Source organism: Serinus canaria, chromosome 17 (genome assembly GCF_022539315.1).
Source record: "Serinus canaria isolate serCan28SL12 chromosome 17, serCan2020, whole genome shotgun sequence".
NCBI classification, from domain to species: Eukaryota; Metazoa; Chordata; class Aves; order Passeriformes; family Fringillidae; genus Serinus; species Serinus canaria.
In genome coordinates this window covers 3,836,459-3,853,866 of record NC_066330.1, presented here as the reverse complement: position 1 = coordinate 3,853,866, position 17,408 = coordinate 3,836,459, and the positions used below count along the sequence as shown (strand labels likewise).

At 46.8% G+C, this 17,408-nt stretch overlaps 1 protein-coding gene across 2 annotated transcripts; it reads left to right on the top strand.

Annotated features, from left to right (window-relative positions):
• Nucleotides 1–4,117: 4,117 nt before the first annotated feature.
• On the top strand, nucleotides 4,118–14,877 carry GFI1B (growth factor independent 1B transcriptional repressor). Of its 2 annotated transcripts, none has more exons than XM_009093396.4 (7): nucleotides 4,118–4,285; nucleotides 9,164–9,292; nucleotides 10,612–10,758; nucleotides 11,306–11,568; nucleotides 11,834–11,971; nucleotides 12,421–12,586; nucleotides 13,016–14,877. In XM_009093396.4, the coding sequence occupies exons 2-7, from the start codon at nucleotides 9,178–9,180 to the stop codon at nucleotides 13,192–13,194; spliced, it is 1,008 nt and encodes a 335-aa protein (XP_009091644.1). In that variant the 5' UTR covers nucleotides 4,118–4,285; nucleotides 9,164–9,177; the 3' UTR covers nucleotides 13,195–14,877. The 2 variants fall into 2 exon arrangements, with proteins under 2 accessions (XP_009091644.1, XP_050837049.1); XM_050981092.1 differs by having other exon boundaries at nucleotides 4,120–4,285; nucleotides 9,167–9,292.
• Nucleotides 14,878–17,408: the final 2,531 nt, after the last annotated feature.

The following is a 17,408-nucleotide window of genomic DNA, read 5'->3' as shown; positions in this document are numbered from 1 at the left end:
GCGCTGCGGCGGGCGGAGGTCGCGTGATGCGGGGGGCGGGGCCGCGCGCGGGCGGTAAACAAGGCCCGGCCCTGAGGGGACGCGGCCGGTGGGGGTCGGGCCCGGCTGGGGAAGGGGTTCCGTTCCTTTTGTTTTCTAGGGTCTCCTTTGGGGGTCCCGCACAAAGTGCTGGGGTGTGCTGAAAGGGAGTAAAAAAGCGTCTCGGAAGTGCCGCTGTGTGCGGAGGGGTGCTGGCGGGACACGGCTCTGGTGGCTCCCGGACAGCACCCCCGGGCACGCGCCCCAAGTCTCATTGATTTTAATTGATGAGCGTGCAAAGCTCGTTTCCTTCTCCTGGTTTTGGATCCCTCAGGACTCAGTCATCCAAACCGTGCACAAGGATTCTGTCTTTGTTTTTGTTTTCTGTTTTTTCCCCCCTTAGAATGCAGCAACCAAAGGACACGAACATCCCATCCTTTCAGATAAAGGTTAATTTCTGCCTGTGGAAAATGCGGGGTAGGAGAGAAGACAGGAAATCACCACGAGAAGGATCTCCAGCCTTCCGCTTGGTGTGCCAGTGCAACAGGTTTAAAACTCAACATTTCATCTCCAGGCTGGTGGGATCTCCGTGTTTTTCCTTCTCCAAGGAGGAGCAGCTCCACAAGGGACACACCGAGGGTGCTCGGTCTGGCTCTGGAGTCGGGATGAATTGTCCCCAGAGACCAGCAGGAACCACAGGCATTAAATTTGCCAGGTAGAAATGAGGTGCAAGGGGAAAAAAAGCAGAATAGAGCCCTATCTTAGAGGGATGGGTTGGTTTTTAAGTTCTACAGCAGTTTTTGTGTTTCCCAGCTCTGATCGCTGCAGGACTGAGATAGTTCCTTCCCGCTGCACCTTCAATGGGTTGTCCTGCTTCACGATGAGATAAGAGTTGCTTGGAGCCAGCATATTTTTAATCTAGTCCTGCCTTGTGCCTGGCAATTAATATTTATTAAGGTCTGGACGGAGTGATGGTAGTTTTTTTTTTTTCTTGATGTGCAGAAGACATGTTTGTTTAATCTGCCACAGAAAAGAGTGGAAATTAAGATGAGCTTCAGAAAAGAGCTGGAAGCAATTAGTTGTGTTATTTTACTGCAACTTAATTGCTGTAACAGTCAAGCTGACAAAGAAAACATGGATGCTATAGCAGGGGTTTGCTGCTGGATTTGAAAGGAGAAACAACTGCACTAAAAGGGACGTGTTATGTTGTAATTAACCTGTTTATTATTACTGAGCTGTACATTTAAAAAATCTGTTTATTTAGGGTGCACTGGAGCATGTGATACATAGTGAGCACTGACAGCAGCACACAGAATTAAACTGTCCTTGTGTGCAAGCAGGGCTCTCTACATCTCCTGTGGCCTGTGTGGGTCAGGGCCAGGACAAGCCTCTGGGAGCCCAGATAAGCTCTCTGTGGCTCTCCCCTCTCTGCTGAGCCTGAACAAGAGAGAACGGGGAAAATGATATCAACAGGAAGAACATAAAATAAGAATGACCACACGGGGTCAGCTCAAAGGTTCTGCCAGCCCCAAATTCACCTCCAGCTCTCTATAATAATTCAGCTTGTGTAAGTCACCTTTTGATGGTGCTTTCAGTGGAGAGATGAACAGAAGCCACAGAAAGAAATCTAGTGAACAAAACAAGCCAAGCCGACTGCACTCCCATCCTGCAGCTTTTTGCTTCACAGGAATCCCTGAAATAAAGGGAGAAGGAGTGGATGAGAGCTGGAGAAAGCCCAGGAGTGTCCCCATGTCCCTTCAGGCTTTGCAGTGTGGTGACCTTGGTGCTGAATGAGAGTTTCTGTGCTGTTAGCTCAGGGATGAGTCTGTCTGTGCTTACATCTGGCCTTGTGAGCTCATGGCTACCTGGGGAGGCAGAAGAGCTGCTCCAGCTGTTACTGACACTGGAGATGGAGGCATCCTCCTTTTCCACAGTTCTCTGAAATCAGCTGGCTGGGGGGGGTTTACTGAACATAGAATCTTAGAGTGGCCTGGAAAGGACCTTAAAGATTTTGACACAAGTACTTTTCAAGTTTTTTTTTTTTTTTTTTTTTTTTTTTTTTTTTTTTTTTTTTTTTTTTTTTTTTTTTTGTGTGTGTGGTTGACTTGGACTGTCTTGAGTTTAAGAGGCAGATTCTGCAGCCATTTGCACTTTGTGTCAATGGCAAATGTGTGCTCAGGGGTGCTGGCAGAAGCCAGCTCCAATGTTTTATAAAATTACATCTCAGCCCTTTTCACCAGCTTGTCATTTTCCTGATTGTTTAATTCCTGTAACTGTCTTCACAGGAAACCCTGAAGCTGCAGTGTACATTTTGGGGTTCTGTTACAATGCTTGTTTTTGTAGCGGGAAATGTAATCCCTCAAATGCCTGTGTTTAAGAGGATGCAAATCAGCTCCCCAGCACAATGCCTTGGGAACGTTTCTTTCATGCAAAACTCGCCTAGATAAATATGGAGGGGAGGAGGGAGCGGGAGAAGGGATTGTTCACTTCTCTAAACAACAAGAATTAATTATGCTCAGTATTATGACAGATGGGTTAAGATCAAAATCTGAATCTTTCTCAATGCGGGTGAAATCCACGCTCCTATCTCTGAGTTGCATCAGTCCCATTGCACAGCCCGGCCGGTGCCGTGGGGCAATGCCACCGCGGCTGGCACTCGTGCCTGTGCTGCCACAGCATTGGAGACAGCAGGCCCTGCTGTGGCTGGCACGGAATCCCTCCGCTCTCAGCCCCGAGTGTCCCTGGATCTGCTCCGTCAGGGAAGCCCCAGCCTCCCGCTGAGCCCGGGACAGAACAAAGGTTGTTCCTTCCTGGTGTTCCCCACCCCGGGCTGCAGCAGGAAAAGGGACCCAGCAGAGCCATGCAGCTGTAGGAAGCAGTGAAATGAGTTTGGAAGCTCACAGGGAGCAGGAAACTCCATTTCCAGGGGAGTTTTCCTGCTGGTGGCAGTCCGGTACTCAGCACACAACGGCTGCTGTGCACTTTAGCTCTGATGAATTCCTTGGAAGGCATCTCTGCACTCTCAGTTCCACCATGCACAGAGAGCTGTGAGCACAGGAGGGGACATCCAAGGGCACACACATGCCACTGTGCACCTGCACAGCCAGGAGGGTTGGGATAACTAGAGAAGAGGTGGAATCAAGGAATTACTCCCCTTCTCTCTCTCCCAGGTATTTGGGGATTTCAGCTCTCCTTGTTTGTCTCCAAAAAGAGTGATGCCCAAGGATTCTAAAAGAAAAAACTGTTCTCCAGCTGTGCTAGAGAACAACCTGGGGACAGTCACTCTGCCCCTGCTCCATCCTCCCTCCTTCCACTGGACCATTATTTTGACACTCAGTTATTTCACATTTGCAAACCCGTTCTCAAACCTTTTTTGAAAGCAAGCGATAGAAGTGCAAATTCTTGTTATTGCTCTTGAAGAGCTTTTTGCAAAGCTGTTGTTAATGAGCTTGCTTAATGAGCTTTCTTAAATCTATATTTATACCCTGTATACAGCTGTATATAGATAGAGCAATGCCTAAAATATGTGTGGATTGCACACACATATGCCTGGGAAAATGAAGGGTGATTAACACGCATCTTCTTCGGTTATACCATGCAAGTATTTATTTGTTTTTCCTTGGAAATAGGAGAGATAAAAGATCCATTCTGGAATAAAATAATTCTGTGCACATGTGCTTGATGGTTTTGTTTATGAGCCCCAAGTATGTGAGTGTGTGTGTGTGTGAGACAGATGGTGTGTCTGTTTGTGAGAGATATGATGCGGGGATGAATGTCTGTAAAAATACAGGTTTCTTAAGGGTTTTTTAATTTTTTTTTTTTTTTTAAGGAAAAGACAAAATAACAAATGCCTGCTCAGTACATTATTTCCTGTGTCATGCTTTTTGTCAATATGACAGAGGAGTATTCCTGCAGAAGGCAAAGCTGCCCCCAAAAGTGAAGGGTGCTGCCCCCAGGGCTTCGAGCTGGGCATCGTGAATTCTCTTCAAGTTGTCAAAGTCCTGGGAAGTTTTGATAAGCAAATACTTTCTGGGCTCTGCCTCTTATTGGCTGTTTCTTCACCGCCAGATTTTGACACAAATAATCTGATTGAAAAATCAGGGAGGGGAACAGGGGAAAAAAAAACAGAGAGAAAAAAGGAGAAGTATCTATTTCAACTGACTGCGACCAAGTGAAAAAGTGGAAGAGGAGTCCCAAGAGAGGACGACGTCTCGCTTGTCTGGGGAGATTTCAAGGCAGATCCAGTAAAGCAAAGTCCCTCAAACAGGTGATTGATTTATTCTTTTAAACACTTTTCATTGCATTGGTTTTCTCATTTTTCTGATATGTTTTTCTAAGCTTTTTTCTTCCTCCTCCTTCTTCTTCGCTTGTGTCTGCAACTATGTAATATATTCCACTGCCTAAGCCACTTGTCCTGAGGGCTCCTTTGTGGTAATAGTTCACCTGACTCATTTGAATTGAACCTTTTGGAATTATATGCCATGTGCTTCACTTTTAAATGTGAAAATGGTAATAGAACAAAATATAAGAGATGTGACAATGGTCTCAGGTACCTGTGTCCCAGCCAGCTCCTTCAGCAGGAGCTGTGGATTTTTTTACTTTGCCACTGAGGAGAGGGAAAACTGTGTTTTTCCTGTTATTTGCTCTTTTATAGGGCCAGACCTTTACATTCAGAGAGCAGCACACCTCTGCTGCCATCACCTGTGCCAGTTTTTGTAAATGGCAATTCCTTTCCCATTCAGGATTTTTGCTTTGAATTCATCTTCTGTTATTTTTCCGCCCTTTTTGAATATAGGCTGATTAATCTAACAATTTTTTAGCATATGGAATTAGCTATTTATAGGCACTTCTCATATCACAAGATTGATTCAAAACATTAATGGTTTGCAAGTTCAAATTGAAATTGCATCTGTACATTAAGGAGATCTGGAATTTGGGAGATTGCATTGTATAATTCCATCCATGGAACCCTAAGGCAAAGTTTCCTAAAGCCAGTGGCATTCCCAACATCACAGGGAGCTATGTGAGCTTTCCAGAGAACAAGTGCTGCAATTACAGTCTCAATATGGTTTTTTTCTGGATGTTGCAGCTATACCATCATTTCTGTTCAACTTCTTCGACAAAATTTCCACCATAATTTGCTTCCCCCGCCATAATGTTCATTTATCCACTCTTACCTCAAGAATTAAAAATGTCCTGTTCATTTTTCCAATAAAAAAGTGGCATTTAAATTACTTGCCCTAAGTACATTTGATTTTGCAAGGGTGGACTAGTGAAGAAATTATTCATTTTGTTGTAAAGAGCTGAAATTCTTTCAAATTTGACTATAAAGAGTCAGGAGTCGATAAAACCTCTTATTTTATTTTATTTGGGTTCTTAAACCACAGACACATCGTGTTCTACTTTGCGCTTTTTTTCTTCTAAAATCTGTTGAAAGAGAAACTACTCTGTATTTTTGGAATCTTCACTTTTTCCAGAAAAAAAGAAAAAGAAGGGGGAAAAAAGCACAAAAAGGGCAATATTAAGATATAAATATAAATAATATAAATTAAACAATGGAAAGGAAAAAATGCTTTTTAGCCTAAAACTTGTATGTTCATCAATTTATCTGAAGATGTGGTGTAATGTACCACTAGCGAGTTCTAACCTTCTAATGCCAGTTAAAATTTAATGTTTCACTGACTGTAGCAAGAAAAATCATTTAATCTCTACAATTAACCTTGGAAATCTGAAAGCAGAATTACTTGAATTTAGAGAAAAATGCAAGTCAGCTTTAGGATGGAGCTTTTACTGTAAACTGGGTTCAGCGTGGCACAATCCTGCAAACACTGTCCCCACCAAAGGCTTCATAACCTAATTCAGTGAGAGTATGAATTTCCTCTAAATCAGATCAAGGACCAGTCCTGTGGGTTTGGGAACTGAGAGCTGTTGTGCAGTGAAGTGAGAGTGAGGGCTTCATGAGGAACACAGGATCCAGTGAAATGAAGATCCTGGAGTCAGAAGCCACCCCTAAACTAAAAACCAAGCCCTTTGCAATCTTTCAGTGTCCCATTAGAGTTTTACCTGGGAAACTCTGCAAAAGCAACCAAAAACATTGCTGAGGGTGGAGGAACTTTGAATTTGAACATGCAAATGCTGGATCTGCTCTCAGGTCTGACTGGGGAATTTATAACTGGTGAAAGAAACCCTTCTAAGGTGCTTCAGGTGAGGTACCCAAAATAGTGAAGCTGTTTTTTTCCCCTTGGCTGTCTTTTCCTCAAGGCACATTAGAAGATTATTATACAGCTGCATGAATGGCAGGCTAATAAGAATGCCAATTCTAGCCACCTACTGGTTTTATATCCTATATTGAATTAATAAAAATGCCAGAACACTTCCATTTTGAACAGGCACTCCTGCCCAAGCAATAAATTCCCTTGTGCACTTACCAGCCCAGCTAGAAACAGCTGCCACAGGGGCTGAAATGAACAAAAAAAAAAAAAAAAAAAAAGAGAAAGTCTAATTTTCAGCAAAAGGTTGAAGCTAAATTCTGTCAGAAGCTTCAATAACTCTAAAACATAGCAGGGTGCAGGTTCCACAGCACTGCTTTTCCTGGGAAGTACAGTGTGCCATTAGGAGCAGCTGATCTCTTGCTACAGATAATCTGGAGTTTCAAGGAAAAACAGTCCTTTTTCTTCCCACAATCTCTGCTTGTAGCTTTCCTCTAGCCTGGTTGTGTGAATCACAAAGCCAGTCCAGTGCAGTTGTTAATTAACTCTGCTTTGGGCTCCCAGTTCCTTTTTTTTCTGTAAAATGGGGTGGGGGAAGGTGACTTCCTTTTGCAACGTTCAGTCCATTGAGGATGGTTGTGCTCAGTCGTTATCAGCACTCAGGATACTGGACCAAATTTGACTTTTACCCAGCCTGGGGCAAACACATCCAGAAAGATTCTTTTTATTCATGGACATCTTTCAGACCCCACTGAAAAAGAGGGGCTGTACTTAGTGCTGTTTGTACTTGGCATAAAACTTTGCTGGGTTGCTTAAACCACCCAAATCCCATCTGATTTACCTGGCTGAGCTGCCCAGCTGCTGCCACAGGATCCTCCAGGATTCTCCAGCCTGAGGGCAGGACAGTGGCTGTTCCAGCAGGCACAGCTGGATGCAGGCTCTCACCCTGCACTTATCCCTCCTCCTCCACCATGGAGGAAGCCCAGGGAAACCAGGAGCTGGTTAATTCAGGCAGAGGAATCTGGTGTGTGAAGTTTCCTGGTGTGAATACCCCTCATTGTGGACACAGTGCTGCCCCACCACATGGGAAAACCCCTGTGAATTTCCTGGAGTGGAAATTCCAGGTCTAAAGGGTTTGGGGCAGCACTTTAGCTTGGGGCAGGTTATGATGCAGGACTGGGTTAGTGCACAGGTGGCTCAGCTGGGACTGACCAAGAGCTCAGCAGTGCTGCTGGAATGGGAGGGACAGGGGCTGAGCAGAGCTGCTGAAGGGTTATAACCCACTGCAGAACAGCCCTGTCTTTGAGCTGGAGCTATTTCTGTGCCTGCAGCTTTTCACTGGGCAGGGACTCTTTACAGATCTTTGAATAAACCTCATTAGAGAGTTCCAGGAGAGCAAAAAGCATCGTGTGTACTTCAATGCCCCTTCCCTCAAGGGCCTGCTTATAGTCACTCCTCAGTGCTGTTCTGTCCTTTTTCTAAAATTAAATTAAAAATCTGCTCTTGGCCTCAGCTTTCTATTATTCATCTCAAGCTACATGTAAATTTCTTGGAAAAAGATGAAGAAAAACAGGTGAGTCATTTCAGAAGAAAAAATGGTTAGAGCCAACAAGAGTTATCCCAGAAATCATAGATGGAACAGTGGGAATCCTGGACCAGATTTAAAAAGACAACAGCATATCCAAAGGCAGCTGGGCTGGGGGCACCCTGGCAATCCCCCTGTCCCCAGCAGACCTGGCTGTGGCAATCCCACAGCTTTAGGCACCACTGTAAATGTGGCCCTCAGACCTTTAAACAAAACACCACTGGGCTCTGTAATTATATTTAGCATGAGGGGGGAGTACAGGCAGTTCTGAACTCTGGGGGGCAGACCTCTCCATCCCTGCCTGTTTGGGATTTCAGGACTGCTCTGTCCTTGGATAGACATTTCATATCATTCCTGCTTAACAGGTGCAAAGTTTATGGATTTTGTGGGATTTTCTTTAGTAAATAAATAAGTTCCACTGAACTGCTCTCAGGAAGGAACAAAACTTAATAACAGTTTCCAGTCAACAGAGAGTCAGGACTTAAATGCTAACTTTTCAAATGAAATATAGCAAGATTTGTTTTTAGTGCCTCTATCCCAAACAATTACAAGGGAAAATGCAAATACACATGCAAATAAAGCACCAGCTGATATTAGTGCACACAACATTGTCCCTGTTGCCACCCTGCCTCCATTAGAGCAGTTACCAGCCCCAGGGAGTGGGCACAGGGTGGGCTGGGTTCTGGGTAGCAAAGATAACACATTCATTGCAAGAGAATTTGGTATGATTAAATTTCAGCATTTTATGTTTGTCCCTAACCCGCCTTTTCAACGGTCTGTAATATTTGAGTTGGGTCCAAAAGGTGACTTCTCACCCAGCCCTCCTGCTCTGCCTCTGCTCTCTTGTTTGTCAGCCAGAACTCCAACTACTCAAGCAAGAGGGAAATCCTCCACACATCATTCTGCAGGGATTTCCCTGTCTCTCCCCTATTATTGCTGTAGTTTCTATTGTTATTGTTTATATAATAATTTCACAGTAGAGCCCATGGTTTGGGACAGGGCCCTTCCAGGTGCAGCACAAACACTCAGACTTTCTCCAATGGGGATCTCTAACCTGTGATCCCCTCTGTCCTGCCAGGGAGGAGAAGGTCAAAAAAGAAAAAATGAAAAGTCAGAGCAGGACTGCAAGAGACAGGTCCTGGCTTCCAACGTGTGTGTCACAGACAGTTTTTTTCTGTAACTCAGATCTCAGGTTAAGCCTGTCCCTGTTTCTATTTCTGTAATCCTTTGCCTCAGCCTGGAGTAGATTGTGAAGTGTGATTTTTACAGAGTGCCCTTAATCTGAAACAAGGGGGAATTTACTCCCCAAGCCACAGAGGTTTAGCTGGTGTTTTTCTGTGTTTCATCCCAGCAGGTGAATGGAAGATGCCACGTTCCTTTTTGGTGAAGAGCAAAAAGGCTCACACCTATCACCAGCCCCGCTGTGTGGAAGATGACCTGCCAGTACTCCCGTGGGGTCCAGTCCCCTCTGCCTTCACTGGTGAGTCTGTCCCTCCCCTGGGCTTGTAGGAACACACTGAGGTAAATCAATCATTCAGTAGGCAGCTAAGGGAGCAGGATGAGTGAGCTAAAGAGCATCCAAGGGCTTCCACACAGGGATGTCAGTGTAAGGGCAAGCTGATCCCTTTCTGTGTGTCCTTTCTCTGCACCAAATCCACTCTGATCCTCCCTTTGTTTCCTGCTGGGTTGCTGGGGAGATTTGAGCTCTAAGATGCTGTGTGGAGTTGGTCACATTTGGGAAAAATGACCAACTTCAGGTCGCTTATAGCTGGGAAAAGAGCTTGCACTGGGTTGTCAGTGTTCTATAAGCTCACAACTCTGGCACCTCCACCTCTGGTTTCCTGTGTTCACTGCCCACATTCCCTCTGGACTGTATCTTCTCTACCTTGGGGTGTTACCATCTCTTCCTGGTGTTAACACCCCCAACACAGCTCTGCCATCCCTGCTGTGCTCCCTCTGCTCCTGCTCTCCCACAGCCATACAAGCAGTGGTTGGGCCAGGGTAATTATCTTCTTCCTTCAGGCACCATTCAAATTTTCTTTATTCAAATTTAGGATCAGTTTACTCTTTGTTCTAGCCCTGGCTATCAAATTAGAGTCTAGCCCTGAGATAAGTTTGATAAAAAAGAAAGGAGGAAACATTTTAATTTCCATTCCTGCCATCATCCTTCAGCCATTTGTTGTGTCTCTGGTGCAGTGGCAGGTTTTGACAGGAGATAAATACTGTCCTTCAGCAGATCTAGCCCATCTCCAGCAGAAAGGATACACATGTTGGACCTCTGTGATTTTAGATTTTTACTACAAAGTTTAACAAGGGTTGGTTGGTGTCTTTAAGGGCTGGGACGAGCATGGAGAAATAAATGGAAGTGTGGGCAGGAGGAGACAAGGCTCAGGCTGCTTCCCTACTTGGCTGTCCATAAATCCAAGTTAACAATACCCAGCTCTCTCAGGAGAGGGGTGGGGAGGTTAATAAGTTAGTGATTGGTAGTTACCCCCACAAATGGAAATGGTTTTAAATAGGGAAATTATTCTTACAGCCATAATTCTAGGGTTGATTTTCTCTAACTGTATCAGGTGTCAAGGATCCTATCATCTCATCCTGCTTGGAATTTCCCTTCCTCAGCAATGGGCAGACCTTGAATGCTGATTGCATCACTCTGTACTTCCTCAGGGAATTGAGCATGGGCTGCTGTGTCCAGGCAGGGGTTCACACATGAGTGCAAAACTCACCTGAACAGACTCTTCTTGTAGCAGCAAGAGTGACATAACTGTGACCTAAGTGTGACACTGCTCTTTACAGCCACAGGACACAGGACACCAGAGGACATCAAGAAACAGGACCTGGGATGTGTGGTTCCAAAACAAGAAAAGGACCCACCTGAACTGAAAGAAGAGAGTGTCCCTGTCCAGTACCTGAGCAGGATGTTGCCAGGTCCTTCAGCTCAAGGTTGGCTACCCAAAACCCCAATTGCAAAAGAGGTCAGGGCTGAGCTGGTTATGGAGCCCCTAAAACTGGGCCCAGATTTTCTGTAAATGAGAGCTCTTATTTTGACATCAATGGTCAAACTTGCCACAGGCAGAGCTCATCAGGAGTATTCTGTATTTCCCTTTATAATTCTGGTCTGTACCAGGAAGAATGAAGGATTGTGTTGTTATTCACAGTGAATGAACCTCCCCACATTAATGCAGCTCTGTGCTACGTGGGTCAAGGCAGGTGCCCACAGGACACTTGTTCAAACACCTCATCAAGGAGGGCTAGCAGGGGGCTTCATATTCCCATAGCCATAAAATTTCCACAGCATTCTTTGCCATAAAAGTTCCTCAGACTGAAATCAAAGTCATGATGGGAACTTTATCTGGACAATCAGGATTTGAATCAAGGAGAATTTACCAACTGCAACTCCCAAGATTAGGCAAGATGGGGAACTTTTTAACAGTGCCCAACTTCAGGCAATGGTGTGACACTCACCTCTCCCTCTCCTTTGCAAACTCAGAGATGGCCATGCCAGGGCTGCAGATCAAGGACTGCACTAACACAGCAAGCACCCCAACCTTCTACAAGGCTGGCTTTTCCTGGGATGCTTTCCACATGCCATACAGCTACCAGCAGATGTCTTCCAGCATGCAGTCAGCCCTGCTGGAGCACCCTGTGAGCCTGTATGGGAGCCACCTCCTGCCCAGCACTGAGCCCCCCCTGGATTACAGCCTGCATTATTCCTCAGACATGGAGACCTTCCACTGTGTGAAGTGCAACAAGGTGTGTGTTGGATGAGAACCTCTGGGATGGGGAGGGCCTGGAGGGATTTTCATGGCACACACGAAGCATGAAACCCATTCTTCATTCGGGCACACCAAAGTGTGGCTCAGAGCAGGGCCTGCAGTCAGGAGAACAAGGCAGTGGGAATGCTGCAGTTCACAGGAATTCTCACAGAGGGGAGAATTAAATAAAGAGAAGGAATTGAAAACAGAGATGGAGATGCAGCCGCCTCATGTCAGTACATCACAGGGATTTTGTTTTGCAGGTGTTCTCCACTCCCCATGGACTGGAGGTCCACGTCCGAAGGTCTCACAGCGGCACCCGTCCCTTTGCTTGTGAAGTGTGTGGCAAAACCTTTGGGCACGCTGTGAGCCTGGAGCAGCACACCAACATCCACTCCCAGGTGGGTGGCATGACTCCAGAGAACCAGCTCTGGACCTCAGCTCTTGCTTAATCCATTACAGAGGAGGAAGTGACACTTCCTAGGTTACAAACGTGATGCCTTTCCTGTGGCACACAGTGACAAGGACAGGAGCTCTGAAAACCACAGGTCATAGCCCTTGGTCTCACAAATCTCAGTCTGCCCTTCAGAATTCCTTGGAAGGCAAGGGAGGATCATTGCTACTCGCTCTTCTGTGCCTCACCTCCTGCTAAAGGGCGCAGGAGTTGGGATCACAAGATGGGATCCATTTCCATAATTAACCCTCCCTGCATTCCCTTTGTGCTGCACCCAGCATTATCAGTCCACGAGCCAAGGAGATTTGCTTATCAAATCTACAATTCTCATCACTCTTCAAGCTCTGTCACATGTCTTGCAGCCTCAGACATCCCATGATTTTCCTTCCCCAACAGGAAAGAAGCTTTGAGTGCAAGATGTGTGGGAAGACATTCAAACGTTCCTCCACCCTGTCCACTCACCTGCTGATCCACTCGGACACGCGGCCCTACCCCTGCCAGTACTGCGGGAAGCGCTTCCACCAGAAGTCAGACATGAAGAAGCACACGTACATCCACACAGGTGAGAGACCAAATATTCCATGAGAAAACCAAAATTAGAGCTGAGGTACATACACAGACCCCAGACACAGAGGGATTAGAATGGGGATAAGTGTCCAGAGGTGCTGCAAAGTCATTATTCCATGTGGGGTGAGACAGCAGGAGGCTGAAGCACATGTGCCTGACAAGGAGGTGGTTATTGGGCTGCCTGTGGTGCATGTTGGGGTTGTACCCAGCCCTGGATGCAGGGAATGGGTCACTCAGCTGGAGAGGACTGTCCCTGGTTCTTCCCACCCTCTGGTGCTGGGTCACAATCCAGACACACCACCAGGAGAGCTGGGCTGGCAGCACCCTGATGCCCAAGCAGGTCTGACTCTGCTAAAATATATTTCTATCTCTCTTTGTTCACCTGTTAAAGCGGGTTTGTTTTTCCATTTTCTGTGCCCTGCAGGGGAGAAGCCCCACAAATGCCAGGTGTGTGGCAAAGCCTTCAGCCAGAGCTCCAACCTGATCACCCACAGCCGCAAGCACACGGGCTTCAAACCCTTCAGCTGTGAGCTCTGCGCCAAGGGCTTCCAGCGCAAGGTGGATCTGCGCAGGCACCGGGAGACCCAGCACAGCCTCAAGTGAGGGGTCTCTGCTGGAGCTCCACCTTCAAGACTGTCCCCAGCACCTCCATCCAGCTCATCAAGCTCCCATGGTGTCCTGTGTTCCCCTGGGGACTGGCCAAGTCGTGCATTGGCTTTGGTGTTTGGCACCACAGGGCCCTGCATATCCCAAAGAAACCTGTGGGAGCTTTCACTTTTTGATTGCAACAGGTACCAGCCCAGATCTGACATCACCTGCTCAAGTGTAAATCCAGAGGAATTCCTCCAAGGTCACTGTTACTCTGGCTTTACACCAGGAGCAGGATCCAGTTTGTCAGGCTGCCCAGCAGGGAGGAGGGACTTCTGGGCTGGTGGCAGCAACAATCTGTACAAAGCTGGTGCTGTAACCATGTTCTGCTCTGATGGTTGGGAAGATAAGCCCAGGGCATGCAAATAGATTGCATTCAGTCAGCTGTGTTCAATCTGGACAGGCCTTCTGCAGAGACTTGCCCAGGCCATAAATTCTGACAACAGACACCTTAAAGTAATTTCTTTCAGCAGAGCATTTACTGTGATCAAATGACAAGTTAACTGTGCTGTATTTTTAGCTTGGAGTGGGAGGAAAATACTGAAGAAACAGCTCCTATCCCTAGCAGATAACAGGGGTCTCTAAATACATTCCTCAGACACACCACACTGCAGAGATGCCAAGCAGGCTCTAGGAAGAGCCAGACCACAGCACCAGGCACGTAATAATCCCCATGCCTTGGTACCATGGGAGAGTCTTGGAATTGGGCTGATATGTCCCACAATATTTCCCTGCATGCTGCACATGCCAGCTTAGAGCTGTCCTGAGCAATCCTGAGTCACTGCCTGGGCAGGAGTGACCCTGGATATCGATGTCAAGGGCCAGAGTTCTGCCTGCCAGGCACTCTCCTCAAGGAGGAAGTGACTGAGCCTGTACATGTTGGCAGAGCATGCAAGTACCTCACAAGTGTCATACAAAGAGAGCAGTGGTATTTCCTCCTTTTGCCAGGTCTAGGGCTTGAAGCAAAGCACTGGAGCAAGTAAAGAACCAGTTCCCCTCCAAGCTCTGCCAATTTCTCTCTATATAGTCTTTGGCAAGGCACTGCACTGGGCTTTTGTTTTTCCACCCCTCCTGGTGGAGTGGAGCCACTCACTCAGGTTTGTGGAGTCCCCTGGGTTCTTAACAGGAAGGACAAAGTATTATTATAACATTAATATAACACAGACAAGTGTTTTCAGTTAATTGGGGCACTGTAGCAGCACACAGCTCACTCCATAACTGCATCCCTGGACACCCAGCCTTGGACAATGACACCAGTGGGAAAAACCCTGAGAACAGGCTGGGGCCATTTCACTCCAGAGGCTTCTGAAGGAGTGCCCATCATGGGCAAAGACAAAATGATCCAAGTGGAAAATTCATGTATTACCAGGAGAAAACTGCCCTCACTTCCACTGCTCTAAATCCCAAGTTATTCTCCTAAGACCTAAAATGTTCTTGCCCCTTTTATGCTGTGCCTAAGCTGTGAGTCATTAATATGTACCTAGAAGCTCAAACCCAGAGTCTGTACTCCTGGCTTTACTTGTACACTGTAAATATGTATTTATACTTATTCTAATGTATATTTTTATTGCACTATACCAGACAGTGACATGTACAGGCCTGCTGGATTTATCTGATAAATCTGTTCCTTCTTAGTAACTGGGCTAACACAGTGTATTTCATGTTCAAAACACTCATTTAAAGAATGGCTCACACCTGGCTCTGGGGACACAGGCAGTGGGGATGGGGTACAAAAGGAGAAAGGAAAGAGTCTAGGATTGCTCTTTATGGTTTGAATGGGAATAAAGATGGAAATTCACATGCAGGAAAGGGCTCTCATTAGAGAGACTTTCATCCTGGAGACAGATTGGTGCAGAGCCCCACAGAGCCAGAGCCAGCTCTGCAGAGCAGGAGGGCACACCAGGTACATGGAATGTGTGTCCAACAGACAGTGCCAAAGCCCCCCAGAAATCCCTGCTGTCCTTCCCTGAGCCATTCTGGGGAAGGTGCATAACCTGTGATGGAATGGGTCCCCAGCCCCACACACACCTGAGAACACCCCCATATGCACAAGCCTTGCTCAAGGTAAAGTCACTTCAGCTTATTAAAATTACTGCCCAAAATGCAAACTGTGTTGGTTATTCCCCTTTTCCTCCACTAATCTGCAAACAGAAATATTCAAAGAGGGTGTCAGCATCTGGTCTTCTCAGGAGCAAAACCCTCCAGCCCCAGACCACTCAGGCACACCAGCACAGACTTCCCTGGGGACAGCAGGGGTGTCTGACTCAGGTAAAGCTTCCCAATTTTGACCATTTGGAGTCAAGTGCTGGCACACGTCAATTGGCAAGAGTGCCTGTGACCACTCATGAAACCAAACCAGACAGCTGGTTCTTCTGAACCTCGAGAAGAAGAGCTGCTGTATCCATTAGATTTTCATTCCTGTTCTTGATTTCCAAGGTACAGAGGAGCTAGAACCTTCAATGGACAGCTGGGATCTTCTCTCCTGTGTGCTCCTACAGCTTCTCCCTCCAAACACAGCACATATCACCCCAGTCCTGTCTGCTATTCCCCCAGGACTCCAGGGTGGGTTACTGAGCCCTGACATTCCTGAAGAGCAGCTACACTGGAGGAGGCAGTGCCAGGGGAGAACTGGTGTTGTTAGCCTGGTCCTTGTGAGGAGCCTGGAGAGCTCATCCCAGGAGATCCAGGGACAACTTTGGCTGGATGGGCAGTGAGGGGAAGAGCACACAGGAATGGCTGCAGGCAGTGTGCTGCTGCAGAGCTCAGGAGAACACAGCTGTGGCCAGAGCAGTGCAGGGGATCCAGGCTGCCCTTTCTTCCCTCCCAGCACAGCACCAGCCATGGGCAGACCTGCTACAAAGGGCAGGCAAAAGGCTGCTGAATCTGCACCATGGGCACCCAAGGATGCTCAGCACCCCCTCAGGACCAGGCCATGGCTGTCACCAACTCCAAATATACCTGGCCTTGCTCTCCAAACATGCAAATCCTCCTCAGTTCTGATCACTCTGGTACAGCCCCTTTCTCACCACCTCCCCTTGCATCACAAACATTCTGGTCAGTCAGTCAAGGAAACAGATAGCAAAAAGCAAAATCTCAACTAATCTCTGTGGCTGAAGAAAGAGCTGATTGTTTTTGCCTCTCTTTGAGCCTGCTCTGTATCCTGTACTTCCCCAGTCCCCTTCACAACTTCTTCCCTTTATTGCTAGGGAAGAATAAATCCTGGTCTCTGGGCTGTTTTGTTTAGCAAATGAGGGACATGCAAAGCACTAACCCCGGGCATTGTCAGGAGGAGAGAGGTGCCTCTGTGTCTTCCAAACAGCCTTGAGGCACTGAGAGCAGCAGCCCAGAAGAGCTGTGATGAAGGCTGGATTTCGCTGTGGACACGGGATGAATCTCCCTTACTCATGAGGACAGAGCCAGAGGACACCTGCTGGAAGCAGAGGGGTGTTCCCAGCCAACACAGCATTAGGCTGGAACTTATCTTCAGGTTGTAATAACCTCACAGAGTGCAATCCTGGAGAAGGCAAGAATCTGAAACTTTCTTGTGTTGGCAATTGTTAAGGAAGTCCTAAACAGAACTGAGAGGAAGGACAGGGAAGAATGAGATTCCAGTTGGGTGCAGGTTCTACTGGTTAAAGTTATTTGCTGCATCAGCTTCCTTCCCACCTTAGACATCACAAGAAAGAGTTTTTAGTGACAAAAGGTAAGAGCAGAGTCCCTTGTCCTCACAGCAGGTTGCTCCTCAGTCTCAGGTGATGGAGACACAGCAGCAGTTTAAATCCAGCCCATCAGCACAGCACACAAAAGCAAACTTGAAGGTGTGGGGCAGTCTCCCAGAAATAGCTGCATGCACATTTCCTTGCACAGGGAAAATATTCCTGTCTGCAATTAAGGGCCTAACATGGGACTGGATAAGGAGCTCATCCTGCAGTGCTGCTACAGAATAACAAAAAATAAGTACATCACAAGCCATTTTTAAACATTTAATCTGCTCACAAAGCAGAGATTTCCCCCCCCAACCTCCCTTTTCACCTGGAATAGCACATCCACTCAGAGGAGGCAATCCAGAACAGCCACACAAAAATTATACAGGGATAATGAATCCATGTGCTGGATGAGAAGTAAGAGAACACAGATCTCTGCAGAATTCCTGGCCCACCATCTTAAAA

What these genes read in the sequence shown, in the direction of transcription:
- GFI1B (XM_009093396.4), top strand. Translation starts at nt 9,178, where the DNA reads ATGCCACGTTCCTTTTTGGTGAAGAGCAAAAAGGCTCACACCTATCAC. An exon ending in ACTGTGTGAAGTGCAACAAG is followed by an intron (nt 11,569 to 11,833) that starts GTGTGTGTTGGA and finishes TTTGTTTTGCAG; the next exon opens with GTGTTCTCCACTCCCCATGG. An exon ending in GCACACGTACATCCACACAG is followed by an intron (nt 12,587 to 13,015) that starts GTGAGAGACCAA and finishes TGTGCCCTGCAG; the next exon opens with GGGAGAAGCCCCACAAATGC.